Here is a 15,365-nt window from a genome sequence, read left to right as displayed (position 1 = left end):
GGAGTGTTTTAGTGAGAGAAAAATTCCTCGACTACTGACGCCGCCCGCCTTGCTTTTCAAGTTCACCAGCTAGCTAAACTGTCGCCGCGGCAGAAATCGAATCATTCGTGTGTTGAGCTTGTGCTTTTCTACTGCATACAAAAAGAACGTGGAATGAAGAAAAAGTTCAATGTTGGATGTGCGAGTTGATGAACTGGAGAATAATAATATTATTATTATCGACAACTGAGCGGCCCAGACAACAGGTTGGAGAGCAGGGGAGATAATAACCATAATATCGTGGTTCCAGGTTAATTATGATGCCGTTGCATAGCCACTACATGATGTACGGTTACGAGTTCGGCAGTTATCATCCAGGTGAGATATAACATGTACTGGATTGGATTGTTGTTCGTCCTGTGGTTTTTGTTGTTGTTGTTGTTTGTTTGTTTGTTGTTTTTTGGTGGGGTGTTTTTTTTGTTTGTTTGTTGTTGTTTGGTTGGTTGTTTTTTTTACGTTTGTTTGTATGTGGGGGGGGGGGGAGGAGGGGGGGAGGGCGTGGAGGTGTGAGAGGGGGAAGCGGCACAGAGGAGGTGATGTGTGTGTGTGTGTGTGTGCGCGCGTGCGTGCGTGTGTCTGTGTGCCTGTATCTGTATGTCTGTCTGTGTCGCTCTGTGTGTCTGTGACTGTGCGCGCATATTCGTGTTCTCGGCTGCATTTATTTTGTGTTTTTATAGTGGAGCCGAGTGGGATGTATGTGTGTGTGTGTGTGCGCGCGCGCGCGTATATGTGTGTGTGTTTGTGTCCGTCTGTGTCTGTGTCTTGTGTGTGTGTGTGCGCGCGCGCATGAGTGTATGTACTCTCTACGTTTTTCGTTTGCCTTGGCAGCGAGGGGGGGGGGGGGGTGTATGTGTGTGTGTGTGTGTGTGTGTGTGTAAGTGCATAATTTATATGTATCAAAGAGAGAGAGAGAGTCCACGTGCCAAGACCACCACCATTAGAATTAGCTTAGATTTTTTTTTTGGACACATATAAACACCCCCTAAACACACACAGACACACACACACACACACACACACACACACACACACACACATATATATATATATATATATATATATATATATATATGCCCGTCGATGATATACATATATATATATATATCCATATAATCGAAACAAATCTTCTACTACAAACAGATATGATTTTAAAACAAGGGTCCAAGAGTTAAAGCGTTTCTAAAATCACAGCCAAATGAAAGAAAGACAAAAAAACCACCCAACTAATTAACTGTTCCAACACTAAGGAAAAAAAAAAAAAGAACTGATAGAAAAATAAAACATGCGGCAAGCGACATGAGTGAAGGGGTACAATGTCAATACTATGTTTTTTTTCAAGAAATCAGAAATGTCGATCAGCACAGTCAATAATATGGAAATTAATCTGAATTGTCGATCTGTTATCGATATGTTCGACCATCGCCTTTCACCCAACGCTTTGATCAACTAACTTTTGGCCACAAACCACTTTTTGCCCAGAGGACTAGTCCGGCGGATCGTTATGTTGATGTTCTTGTTGCGTGTTTTTTGGTATGTTGTTGTTCTTGTTGTTGTTGTTGATTATCTATTCTAGCTGGTGTGTGTGTGTGTGTGTGTGTGTGTGTGTGTGTGTGTGTGTGTGTGTGTGTGTGTGTGTGTGTGTTCTCTGCCTTCAGGGAGCAATGGGGGGGACTTCTGCTTTGACCCGACACGGAACAACACACGATGGTGTTCACATGGCTGCTGTGGTGCCCGGGATACCCAGTGCTGTCATGCCAAGTGAGTCTGTGTGTGTCAGTGTGTCAGTGTGTGTGTGTGTGTGTGTGTTGTGTTGTGTTGTTTGTGTTGTGTGTGTTGTGTTGTGCGTTCTGGTGTGTGTGTGTGGTGTGGTGTGGTGTGGTGTGTTGTGGTGTGTGTTGTGGTGTGGTGTGTGTTGTGTTGAGTGTTGTGGTGTGGGTGTGTGTTGTGTTGTGTTGTGTTGTGTGTGTTGTGTGTTGTGTTGTGGTGTGTGTTGTGTTGTGTTGTGGTGTGTGTGTGTGTGTGTGCAGTGTGTGTGTGTGTGTGTCAGTGTGTGTGTGTGTGGTGTGGTGTGTGTGTGTGTTGTGGTGTGTGTGTGTGTTGTGGTGTGTGTGTGTTTTGTTGTGTTGTGTGTGTGTGTGTGTGTTGTGGTGTGTGCGTGTTGTGTTGTATCAGTTGTGGTTGTGTGTGTGTGTGTGTGTGTGTGTGTGTGTGTGTGTCTGTGCCCAGGATACCCGGTGCTCTCATGCCAACTGTAACAACGATTAGACGCTCACGGAATTTGATTTTTCCAGTCAAATTTGGGAGAAAGGGTGAGTGCCCGGTGATATTCGAACCCAGACCCTCAGGGACTCTCCGGCTGCAGTGGCGTTGGCAGATGAGCGTCTTCCCCCCATTCTGACCCCCTCCCCTCCCCCTCGCCGCGGCCCCCCTCTCCCCCTCTCCCTCCCCCCCCCCTCGCCCCCCCACCCCACCCCCCACCCCCACACACACAAACACACACTACCACTACTACCCCTAGAACTGCTGCTGCTATTATTACGACCTTACTGTTTACTGATTAGCTTGTTTAGTTGGCGCAGGCTACTAGTATTTGCTTTATTTACTACTACTACTGCTGCTGCTGCTCAGTCTACTGCTGCTGCTTCCATTACTGCTGTTGCTGCTACTACTACTACTACTACTACTACTACTTTTGTTGTAGCTTGTTTTGTGGGTAGATTTACTACTACTCAGTACAACTATTACCACTACTGTACCACGACGATGACTGCTGCTGATCATGTACTCTTTACTGGTTGCTCAGCTGCTTAAAATTGATCGCTCCGGGCGATCGAATGATTGACTACCTTTACTACTGCTTACTACTACTGACTACCACTACAACCACCCTCACCACAACTGATGACTATGATTGCCTCAAAGCATGTACAAATTGACCGATTGCTTGCTTAGAATTGATCGCTCCGGCGCGGGCGATCGTCGGATTCTGTGATTGATTCCGACTAATCGATCAGTCGATGACTGTACTAACGATGGACGGACGTCTTTTTGTGTGCTGCTCCCACAGCATGGCGCTAATCGTGGGCGTGTCTGTGCTGACTCTGCTCTTCATCTGCTCCGTGGTGGCTGCCTGTTGCTGCTGCTGCCTGCGTCGGCACCTCTCCGCCGCCAAGCCCGACCCGGTGCTGGACCTGCAGCAGCCTCCTCCCCCGTATATTCCTCCTCCCGGTAAGTTCTGTGGCGGTCACGGTCCCAGGCCAGGCCCCTCAAGTTGTGGCCCTGAACTGAATTGGTGGGACAATTTGACCCCAAAATAATTGGTCGTTAAACTCAACTGTGTGTGTGTGTGTGTGTGTGTGTGTGTGTGTGTGTGTGTGTGTGTGTGTGTGTGTGTGTGTGTGTGTGTGTGTGTGTGATTATATTCTAATCAAGTTTACATTCTTTCTTAACTACACCGCAACTGATCTCTGCAGTGTGCTGGTGTGCCAGTGCCACGCACGTGTGTCACGGTAAGTGTGTGCGCGCTCACGGTATCTATCTGACGGTCTATCTTAATGCATCTATCTGTCTATCTATCTGTCTGTCTACATTTGTTTGTTTGTGCTGCACATCATCAGTCATAGACGAATAGTCAATTTCTGTACCTGTGTATTGAATACAAACCACTCTCCAATCTTATCATTCTAATCCACACAGGGGAGGCAACCGGAGGAATCATCACAGATAGTTGCAGCGAAGTCCACCACCACCCTCACCACCACCACCACCATCACCACAGCACCCCCACCACCACGGACCAGTCCCCACCCCCACCCCTACCCCCACCCCAGTACCCCAATCAGAGTTATCCCCCTGGATGCTACGCTCCGCCGGCCTACAGCGAGGTGCAACAACACAACTGCTCCACTTCATCTTCCTCCAATTCCTCTTCCTCCTCCTCCTCCTCCTCCTCTTCCTCCTCCACTTGCTGCCCGGCCTATTCCATTCCCATGCCCCCGCCCCCTTACTACAGCCGTGAAGAAGAACGTGGGGGGCACGACAACAAGGCGTTTGACGCTCCTGTCTGAAGTTGAACCATCCCGGCCCGTCCGTCTGGAACTCCCTGCCTGCAACAGCAGCAGAGGCTCCCTCCTTGGTAGCTTTCAAGAGGGAGCTGAACAAGATCACAGTTTAGTCCCCCTCCCCCCCCCCCCCCAACCCTACCCCCCCCCCCCCCCCCCCCCCCCCCCCCCCCCCTTTTTTTTTTTTTTTTTTTTTTCCTCCGGAGGGACGCTGCTAGTGACGGTGGGAGGGAATATGTATACATGTTCTTTCTCATTGTCACCCCCTCCGGTAGGAAGATAGGTCTACTTAGGTTATGACTAGGTTTTTACGCCTCTGCGCACACAGGTCATTAATAGTCAGTAATGACGGCTGACCTTCCAATTTGAAGAAGATTGAAGATTGAAGACTGACCAGACTCCGTGTTTTGCAAGTAAAGCGCTTAGGGTTTGGGGTGGGGGTGGGCCGGGGTGGGGTGGGGATGGCGGTAGGTTGTCCGAGGACGGATAGGCGCTATGTATCAATGATGATGATAATGATAGGCTAATAACGATCAAGAACAAACAATAAATATGTTCACCAATGCGCTTACATTTGAAATTACGCGTCTGACCGAGGATTGCCAGTGGCGCTACTGATGTATGTACCCACACCAATAATGAGGATAATTATATGATTATGATAGCAACAACAACAGCAGCAGCAACTGACAACAATGATAACAAATGGAGCACTTCAGAAGCTGAGTGATATAGTAACAGGGCATCAGAGGGAAGGACTGGTACTGAGATAAGTAAGTATGAGTTCATCTTCTCTATATCGTCGTCGGTGGAAGTTAAGCCTCGCACTTGAGGTTTTGTTCATCAGTGGAGCGGGCAGTACATGTAAGGTTTCGACACTACGTACAGGAAAGAAGCTAGAGAAACAAGTATATATATATATATATATATATATATATATATATGTATTGTATTGTATTGCTCTTTATTGTCACAACACATTTGTCTGTGTGAAAATCGGGCTGCTCTCCCCAGGGAGAGCGCGTCGCTACACTGAGAGCGCCACCCATTTTTCAGTGTTGTTGTTGTTGCTGTATTTTTCCTGCCTGCAGATTTTCATTTGTTTTTACTTTCGATATCTATATATATATATATATATATATATATATATATACCGGGCGCAGCACAATCTTGGTCAAAACATTCAGTGTGTCTGTGTTGTGTGTGTTTACGGCTCATCACCGCAACTGCTCTTTATTCATCCGCCCATAACAAAGGGACGTAACCCAAAGTTGGACCCTCACTCACTAATATTTCGCCGACATAATAAGGCAAGGGTGTGCATCTTTTTTTTTTTTTTAAATGATATATGGTGGACACATTTATTCGCTAATTATGAGTTGATCAATTCATTTGTTTATGATTTGTTTACTAATTTATTTACATACGATGTTTGTTGTTTCTACATTGAAATGTGAATGCCACAAGGGTGGGCTTCTTTCAACATCAAGTGGTGGACACTTTTGTTTATTAGTTGTTTATTTATTTCTTTATGATGCTTTTTTTTTTTTTTTTTTTTTCACTGTCACATGAACACAAGGATGAGCATCTTTTCTCAACAATGTCTGGTGGAAATTTATGTGTGTGACAAGTCTTTTTTTTTTTTTATTCATTCATTATTTCAATATTTGTTTATCTATTTACTTTTTAATTCACTTATGTGTGTGTGTGTTGTTTTTTTTCTGTTGTTTTTTTTTCCACAGACACATGAACTCAATAGTGGACATATTCTGTCATCAATAGTGTACACATTTTGTTTGTGTATCTTCTTATCTGCCTGGTCTAAGTGACTGAACGAATGCATTTCTTTTTAAAGAAAATTACACAACAGGAGGAAGGCCAACGTGAAGCTCTGGATTTGCAATATGTTGTACACAAATTATATCTAAATTATGATGCCATATGTGAGAAAGCTTGGGGGAGGTAATGGGGATGGAGATGGTGGTGGGAGAGGGAGGGTGGCGGTGGTGGTGGATCCAAAATGGAATTTGACGTTGTATTCGTGATTTCCATTACTGCAACCAACCAAACGCACAATGTGGATGACTTTTTCTCTTTTCTCAAGCCTTCATTTAATTTTTTTTTTTAAACAATGATTAACCTCTGCAATTAAATGAGGCAGTGAGTTCTTGTGGCTTTGGATGGATTGTTTTGAAGTTGTTGGGGTTTTTTTGTTTGTTTGTTTGTTTTTTTGTTGTTGTTTTTTGTCCTAGCGATTTCTGCCACTTCAGAAAGATTATCTGTACATTTGGAGCTGTAAGGGAACATTCTTCAGAATCAAACAGTGGGGAAAATGGGTTTATGGAAGTGTGATAAAAATGTAGCACAGTATCTGTTTTAATGGTTTTCTGCCCAAACTGTCCTATTTTGAGATTGCAATGCTTTTCTTGCTCGTCTTCCACAATGCTCCTGTACTTCTAGTAATTTTCCATTTCTGTGAAAATGTACATCAGGATATTTGTATGAATCAGTAGCATCTATTGATCTAGAGTGCTCTGTCCATATTTGAAATAACCTATAATGATAATAACCCATAATCCCTGGGTCTTTTTTTTTTTTTTTTTTTTTTTTTTTTTTTTTTTTGCAATGATATATACTTTTGTTTTTTGTTTTGCAATGATATATACTTTTGTTTTTTGTTTTGCAATGATATATACTTTTGTTTTTTGTTTTGCAATGATATATACTTTTGTTTTTCTCTTTGTTGAAATGCAGTCCTCATTTCTGCAATGTGGTACACACCAAAGTTTTGACATTTCAAGTTTTGGATGTCAGCCAGTGTGTCAGTCTTCATACAACAAACATGGTATTTCAGTCTTACTTTTAGCATTAATCAAGCAAGGAGAATGAGTGCCTTTTAGTTCTTCTACATCATTGATGAAGCTTTTAGTTCTTCTACATCATTGATGAAGATTTTGGAAGGTGTCGGGCTAAGAATGTCCCCTTAGTGGGCACCCTTTTTAATGAAAAAAGAAAAAAAAGTGAGAACATATATCATTTTGCCTACTGCAAACAGTTGCCTGAGTGTACATAATGATGATACATGTAATGGCATTTTCCTCAAACCCCAATTTGCCCTATTTTTCCGAAAATATTGCTTCGTGACACAAATTGTTTAAAGCCTTTGGGGAATCAACAAAACAATAATCTCATGTGTTTTTGTTTTAATGTAGCATATGCTAAGTTTGGTTTGAATCTGATTTTGTTTTGTTTTGTTTATTTGTTGTTTTTCTCCTGAAACCGACTTGTTCTTTGGCCAGAAAGTTGCTGAACTGGAAGTAGAAAAGCAAGTCTCTGTGGAGCGAAGTATGGACAAAAAAGTGTGTATATTTGTATTATTCTTAGTTGGAATTTGATTCTTTCATCATTAAACAGGACAACATTCCTATGGAACTTGTGTGAGTGTCGTTCCTCTTTCATGTGATGGATTTGTGGGGCATCCACTCAAATATACTGGTACACTGACTCCTTCTTCCCACATCTCTGGACATGTAACTTGTTCACAATGACGATCGCAGTGGATGTGGATAAAACCATTCATGGATGAAAATATTGTGGATCAGATCATTTTTCCTTTTTTGTATGTGTATGTGTGTGTGCAGGTTACACACACACACACACACACACACACATGTACCCCTAAATGCCCCCAAATAAACTTTTATTCAGAAAACCCCCACAAAACACTACTTAAAAAAATAACTGATGTTTATTCTCACACATGCACACACTCACAGAGGTGCAGCCCTAAAGTTCAAGAATAAGTATATAAATAAATAGATAAAAAAAAAAAAAAATTTTAAACCACTACTTCATGAGACAGCTGAAGTTAATTCACATATGCACACACACACACACACACACACACACACACACAGATGTACCCCTGAAAGGCAAAGAATAATTCACGTTCATTCAGGAAAAAAACACACACCATGAAACACTTTATGAGATAACTGATGTTTATTCACACCCACACACAAACACCCCCACACAGAGAAGTTCTCCAGAAAGCCAACAGAATAATTCACTTTTACTCTGAACAAAAAGAAAACACTACTTCAAGAGATATCTGAAGCTTATTCACATGCACCAACACACACACACCCACCAATGCAAACAGTCACACACACACACTCACTCATACACCACAGGGATAAAGAAGAGGTTAACAAGATACCTTGTCCAGACTTGATCATAATCCAAATACATTTAGAAGCATACTACAAATCTGAGTTCACTTTACAAAGTTGTCATGAGCCCCCACACACAAATATTCACACTCACCCATTCACATGCACATGCTCACAGTATAGAAAAAATGACAGTACTTTTACACAAAATAAATTACACCAACATACAGATTTCTTCAATGAAGTTAATATTTACAACTAGTCATCCAGATCCTTAGAAATACACGTATGGATATAAACACCACATCAGTTAATAGTTTGTTTTTAGCACAGAAGGATCCAATGAATTCAAATATAACATGTATAGGGCTGATCAACAACATTTGCAGGCTGCTCCACAACTCGCACTCTACAAAAAATAAAAACCTGATAAGTTTCTGAATTTACAATTATATTTTCTGACAAATGTCTCCCTCTGAATGAGCCACAGTGAGCACAGCAACCCAGTTCAACAAATAAACAAATGAGGAAAGAAACACACACACACACACACACACACACACACGTCAGAGATCACAATAAATGGTAATTATCAATACGAAATATCAGTGTTGCTGGCAAATAAAACTGGAAACTTTGAAAAACCGCTAAACACAGGGACTGTTTTCTTCTTCTTCTACATTTGTGGTCTGCAACTCCCATGTTCACTCGTTTACCCTGCCATTTAGGCAGCCATACTCTGTTTAAAGGGGTGTGCAAGCTGGGTGTGTTCTGGTTTCCATAACCCATCCAACTGTGGCATGGATTCAGGGATCTTTAACATGCGTATTTGGTCTTCTGCATGCATATGCAAATGAAGGGGGTACAAGCACTAGCATGTCTGCACATATGTGGACCTGGGAGATCAGAAGTCTCCACCCTTAACCCACCAGATGTGGCAAAACTGGGGACTGAACTCAGGAAACTGGTGAGAATCCAGCACTGTAACCATTCAGCCACCGCAGGGACCGGTTTCATTTTGCTCTATAATTCACAGATCTGTTGCTAAGAAATTTTTTTTTTTTTTTAAGTATGATAGTTTTCCTGCTTCAATGCCCTCCCCCTAATCATCTGTTCACTGCCTGGATACAGCAGTCAGGGTTGACAAAAAGGAATCAAGACTTGCAAACTTTGCAAAGTTAATACTGCCACTGACTCTCATCAACAGTCTAATGAGAATCGTTTCACAGCGTGCAGAATTTCCGGTCAGTTTTTGTGCTGCACTTATCAAGCCTGCATACCGTAAATTTGGTTTCATCTGGTCTTTTTTTTTTTTTTAACGACGGCAACAAGACAAGTCTTTTTTTTCTCTTTTTCTTCCCTTTCTGTCTTAAAATTGTGACACAAATCGTCCAGCTGGACAATCAATACCTACAATGAATGATGACTCACTGGACAGCCAAAACAACTATTAGGAACCCACCCTATGAGGACAGTGTGTCTGGACTCATCATGCTTTAAAATTCACAAGAGAGATGTGGATGATTTCATCATGATCGCCCGCTACCAGCGATTGTTTCTTTGCTCTGAAGAAAGGCAGAAAGTAAATCATGCTTTCTATAAGCAAATAATCTAGATCTCTTCAAACAAAAATTGAATTTCAAATATTTTTTTCTGCTTTATTTATTTTTTATTTATTTTTTTGTTGTTGTTGCTGGGACTGTTTGTTGAGGGTCATTGAGAGAAAAATGAAAAGACCAGTTCTCAAAATCTTTAATGTGATCAGACACGTGTACATAACCAACATGGTGTCAAATGATTTTATTTTTGTTACACATAATACACAATCAATCCAAGGGTCTCCAATCTTGCTCCATGCCTCGGTCAGTGTCTTCCTGTGGAAACCACCTCTCAAAGGTCCAGTGGTTAATGCTAAATGATATTGTCAATGGTGGTGTGCAACTGAAGGTTATCCACCCTAGCCAATTATCTCCATCTTCTGCCTTCATGTGCTGCTGCTCACAAGTGCATTCTCCAAAGCCAATTATCTACATCTGCTTTTATGTGCTGTAGCTCACTTGTGCATTCTCCACCCAAACCGATCATCTTCATCTTCTGCCTTCATGTGCAGTCACAAGTACAGCTGTTTACACTACTCAGGATCATTTACCAAAGCTGTCAGGCAGCCATGCTCCGTGGTCAGAGTGCTGCATGCTAGGCATTTTCATTCATCCACTTCCCACCAATCTGTGGCAAGGACCAAGGGATGTTTGAATGAATCATGTTCTGATCTGATGCGGGTATTGATCAGGGTCAAGGCCACAGAAGATCTGCACCAAAGTTGACCTAAAAGACTGTAAACATTTCTGCCCATGATCCACCAAACATTTCTGGGATTCAAACCCTGGATGCAAGTCAAATGCACTAGGCGCTTGTTTACTGCACCAGTCAAACAAAGGATGAATCAGTATATCTCCAAGCTGACAACAGCATTTTCACTCTACATACCACCATTCCACCACAAGCATGAGAACAGTGGATACCATTGTGTCACTGTGGAGATTTAAATTAATTAAAAGAAATCCTCCCTCCAATCGACAGTGACCAATATTTATTTGTGAGTAAAAATAACAGAAATAACTATGCCAGAAACACAGAATGAAAGAGAATTAATCTACTTGATTCATAAGAGATACAAAATGAATAAACTGAACCATGAGATACAAAATAATTATATCATTTTTTCAAACTCTACCAGTGAAAGAAAAATATGCAATACTTATGTTTTACTATTACATCAGAGAAATGACTTTAAAAAAAATTCTAATCTGAATGATTTCCGGGCATATGGAAACAATACCCATGCTCCAGTAGTTGCCATCAGGCAGAAATGGAAGACACTTTTTAATCTGACCATAGAATTTTATAAATATATATATTTTTTCTTTATAATATAATCAGTTTATTGACAAAGAAATATATTTTGCAAATGTTCATGTTCTCTTCCACCCAAAATACTTTTCTGCATCTTCCAGATCTACTTCAGTGAGTAATGCTTAATGTGCCACAGCCACCGTGTGTGTGACCTCTGCTACGAATAATGCTGCAGGAGGCAAAAGGCCACAAACATGAGCTCAGTGTTTCACCCCTGGCTTAAAGAAACTGCCAGAAACTAAAATCAACGTAGCTGACAGGCATAAGCATTATACCATCAGCAACAACGTGCTACCAAGTCTCTGAAACAAAAGCCTCTTCTCATCCCTTTTCTTCTTGCTTTCGTTCATGACAAAGACTGCCATTTGGTTTTTATGCGTACTGGCAGTTTTCAACCACTTCATCCAGACAATCACATTATATTTTGGGGGGTGGGGGGAGAGGAGTGAGGGGATAGGGAACAGAAGCTTTTATATCTAAAACCTTATGCTGACTTTTGACTTCATGGTTCCAAACCAACCACATCTGTTCTGTTCAGTCTCAGATTTCTAACTGCTCTTATCGCACTACAAATGGCATGTCTGTACATGAATGCACTGCATGAAACCTCTCCTGGTTTGTTCACATTTTTCAGAGAAAAATGATCAATGTATACTACAGTTTCCTTCATGTTCTGACTACAGATTCTAAACTGGCCACAACAACAACAAAAAAAAGAAGAAAAAAAAGAGGAAATGGTATGACATGACTAAAAATCCCAAGAACGAACACACCCACATTGATGACATTTTAATTTCAAGGTATTAAATAACAAACGACTGGCAGGCAAACACACCCACATTAACTTATGACATTTGGAGAAAAGGCTTTTAAATAAATTACCATCAGACTTGGACAATAACTACAAATGTAATGCATAGATTGCAATTACAAGGCAAAAAAACAAAAAACAAAAAAACCCACAAACACACACACACTCACAAAAACAAACCCCTGATCATTACACTGTCTTCATATCATTTATTACCCACACTTTCAGCCCAAACACACTCTCGATCTCACAGAGAATGTAAAGATCCTCACTCGCTCACTCATGAATTAACCCCTTGACTGCTGCTGACGAGGCTGTCTGTCAGTGAAGAGTGGTCACCTCAGGGCACCAGTCTCTCTACAGGGACTACCCCTCTAGGGATTACACTACCTCTGTCCAGCACACTTCACCACACCACTTCAACAACAACAACAACAACAAAAGTGCGCAAAAACAAACAACTGTGCTTCAAAAATTCAAGCAACACTGGTCTTGTTTTGTTCATGTTCAGCAGTCAAGGGGTTACGCCTCAAACCATACTAAAAAAATCCTTTTTAAAAGAAACATGACACATTTTTTCTTTTTTTACAAACTAACAAATACATCAGGATAAACAATTCAGTCCCACTTCTCCCTTTTTTTTTTTTTTTTTTTTTTTTTTGTAGCTGCAGCTATAAGAAAGGTCCAGGTCGTCAAACCAGCCGTGCAGAAGAGACGAAGGAGAACCCAGCCGCCCAGAACAGTCAAAGGAGAACCCAGCCGCCCAGAACAGTCAAAGGAGAACCCAGCCGCCCAGAACAGTCAAAGGAGAACCCAACACCCTGAATTCACCTGGAGGTACCCTTCGGAGACTGGCCCAACAGAGTGGCGTTTCTTCCTTGCAGCCCGACGTGCCAGTCGGCACATGAACGAGCAGGAAGTAAGTAATCCAGTGGAACCAGCCCCTCTTCTCCCCAAACCACAACCTCTGTTCCCTGTAATCAACAGCTCTGTTTTTCTTCTCTTCTTTTTTTTTTTTTTTTTTCTTTTTTTTTTTTTTTTAAATTATCATCAGCACGACCCCCAACAACAACAGTGTACACTCCTCACATATCAGACGTCAACAGTTAAAGATGCTGCTACAACAACCAGTGGTATTTTTTTCCCCCATGAGGTGGTGTTCTGATACAGAGCAAACCTGAAAGGGAATTAGGAATAATAACAGCTGTTTACTTTCCCTGTTTACTAGCTACTAGCAGCCATAAGCCAAAGTCATATGTACATACATATATATTTATTCATATATACATATATAACAATCATCACTTGCGAAGCATGCAACTTCTATTTTTCATTAAACTCATGGTATACAAGATGCAAAATAACATTCCTGGGTTGACAGAAGTCTTGAAAAACAATAGATACCATAAAAAACACACAACAACAGCAACAGAATTTCCGATACTGACAAGTCCTTGAGAAAAAGAAAAAAACAACAAAAAAACACACACACTGGCGTATCCACTGGCATAACACTGAGAAACTGGAGAGAATATATATAACAAACTAAGTGAAAATAACAGCTATACTTATCAAAAATAATAATGAATACAAAATTTATTCATCATGAAAATGCACACACACAAACATACATACACACTCACACATATGCAGAAACGCATCTACACACAGACATACCGCACACACACACACCCCCTCATACATGCATGTAGAAACAGAAAGGACCCATTGTGGGACTTGCTGCATGGACTCCCAAGACGTGGAAACCATCACTTGGGTGGTGTCCTGCTCTCCACACGAAGCTCCCACGTCAGGTGTCAAGGTCAAGGGCACCAACCATTCACTTCGTCAGGTGTCAAGGTCAAGGGCACACCAACCAATCAGCAACACTGTGCCCAGCATGCAAGAGGCTTGGGGGTAGAGGGGGGGGGGGCAGGTGGGGGAAGGTATCTTCCTAGGAAGAGAGATGGAGAAAAGGAGGGACCGACACAGAGAGATGAGAGATCTTTTTCCAAGAGCTGCTCATGTGGAGGTTGGGCAACTCTTTCAGAAAGCATCCTCCTCCTCCTCAGTTTTTTTGTTGTTGTTTTAACCACTGATCCACACCTCCTCCCTCCCTCCCTCCCTCTCGGTGGAACGTCTGCGCCTCCGGAAAGCAAACACCAACACTCTCAGACTGCTCGCTTGCAACTTAGGACTTGGCACAAACGTTGAAGACATATCAACAGACCATCAACCACCCTATCCACCCCCTCCCCAAAACAAGAGATTATTTATCACATCGTCTCACCATCCCTCCGAGACCCAATCACAAAAATCTTTGCCACACAACTTCAAACCCCCTCCCCCTCCAAACTCCCAATACTCCTCAAGAACAGAAAAGGACCAACAAAAACAGCACCGTCCCATGATATCCCCCCAACACAGCAACTGACAACAGAGAAGAAGCTTGGTCAACACAAAATTGGGGGGGAGGGTAGGGCAGGTTGTGGAAGGAAGGAGAAGGTAAGCAACCAGACCCCGAAAGAGAGAGAGAGAGAGAGAGAGGGAGAGGGAGAGGGGGAAGGGAAGGGAAGGGAAGGGGAGGAGAGGAGGAGAAGAGGGAAAGGGGAGTAGGGTGTGGAGGTGGGAACTTGAAAACACTGTCACTCATCACGCTGTAGCTGCTGTCCCCAATGACTCCCCCCCCCCCCCCCTTCACCCCCCACAACTTCAATCCTTCCTCCACCCCCTCCTCTCTCCCCCCTCCGACACCCCGCCCTCCCTCCACACCCCCCTCCACACACACCCCTCCCCTTCATCCCCTCCCCCCCGGAACTCCGTCATCAATTGACGTCCATCTCGTCTTCGCTGTGACCGTAGCCGTTGACCTCGCTGCCCTGGGTGGAGCTGGCTGCTTGGCTGTTGCTCTCCGGGGTCTGCCGTACCCTCTTGGGCATCACCCGGGATGGGGAGTCCACCCCGCGTCGCTTGTACACCAGCACGTAGGCCGCTTTGGTCTGCAGGGCAGAGCGAAGGAACAAAGGTGTCATTGTTTCAGCTTCAAGAGGAGTCACAGCGTGCGGACAGATCCATATAAGCTGATATGATAGTCGTCAGTTCTGTCCCACTATGACCATCAGTGGGATGACTCACTATCATACAGGTTATATATGGATCTGTCCATATAAGCTACACCGTCACATATACACAAAGCTGTAACACTGAAACTGAAGTGCAATGTACGAGCACGCTGTAAGCTTTAAGCTTGTTGATGCTCTTTTTGTCGTTGCTTATATTTGTGGTTCATGTACACTGTTAAACCAATGAAAGAGGAGGGCAACGAGTTTCAGCAAACAGATATTCACAACAAAAACACAGGATAAAGAA

The 15,365-nt window shown here is 42.6% G+C and overlaps 2 protein-coding genes across 2 annotated transcripts in view; one reads left to right on the top strand and one right to left on the bottom strand.

Moving 5' to 3' along the window:
- The first annotated feature begins 252 nt into the window (after nucleotides 1-252).
- Nucleotides 253-13,917, top strand: LOC143299547 (uncharacterized). Its single transcript, XM_076612831.1, has 6 exons — nucleotides 253-357; nucleotides 1,695-1,797; nucleotides 3,107-3,267; nucleotides 3,736-3,923; nucleotides 12,698-12,833; nucleotides 13,754-13,917. Exons 1-6 carry the CDS (start codon nucleotides 297-299, stop codon nucleotides 13,915-13,917), a joined length of 813 nt encoding a protein of 270 aa, XP_076468946.1. The 5' UTR covers nucleotides 253-296.
- The window catches only part of LOC143299924 (ubiquitin carboxyl-terminal hydrolase 4-like), a 35,435-nt gene continuing 28,153 nt past the window's right edge, over nucleotides 8,084-15,365 (bottom strand). Inside the window, exon 22 of the mRNA XM_076613460.1 lies at nucleotides 8,084-14,995. Within this exon, the coding sequence (XP_076469575.1) occupies nucleotides 14,822-14,995 (174 nt within the window). The 3' untranslated portion in view covers nucleotides 8,084-14,821. The remainder of the gene's footprint in view (nucleotides 14,996-15,365) is intronic.

This window comes from Babylonia areolata, chromosome 25 (assembly GCF_041734735.1).
Source record: "Babylonia areolata isolate BAREFJ2019XMU chromosome 25, ASM4173473v1, whole genome shotgun sequence".
Taxonomy (NCBI): Eukaryota; Metazoa; Mollusca; class Gastropoda; order Neogastropoda; family Buccinidae; genus Babylonia; species Babylonia areolata.
The sequence above is the reverse complement of the archived record's forward strand: the minus strand, read 5'-3'. Positions and strand labels throughout refer to the sequence as shown.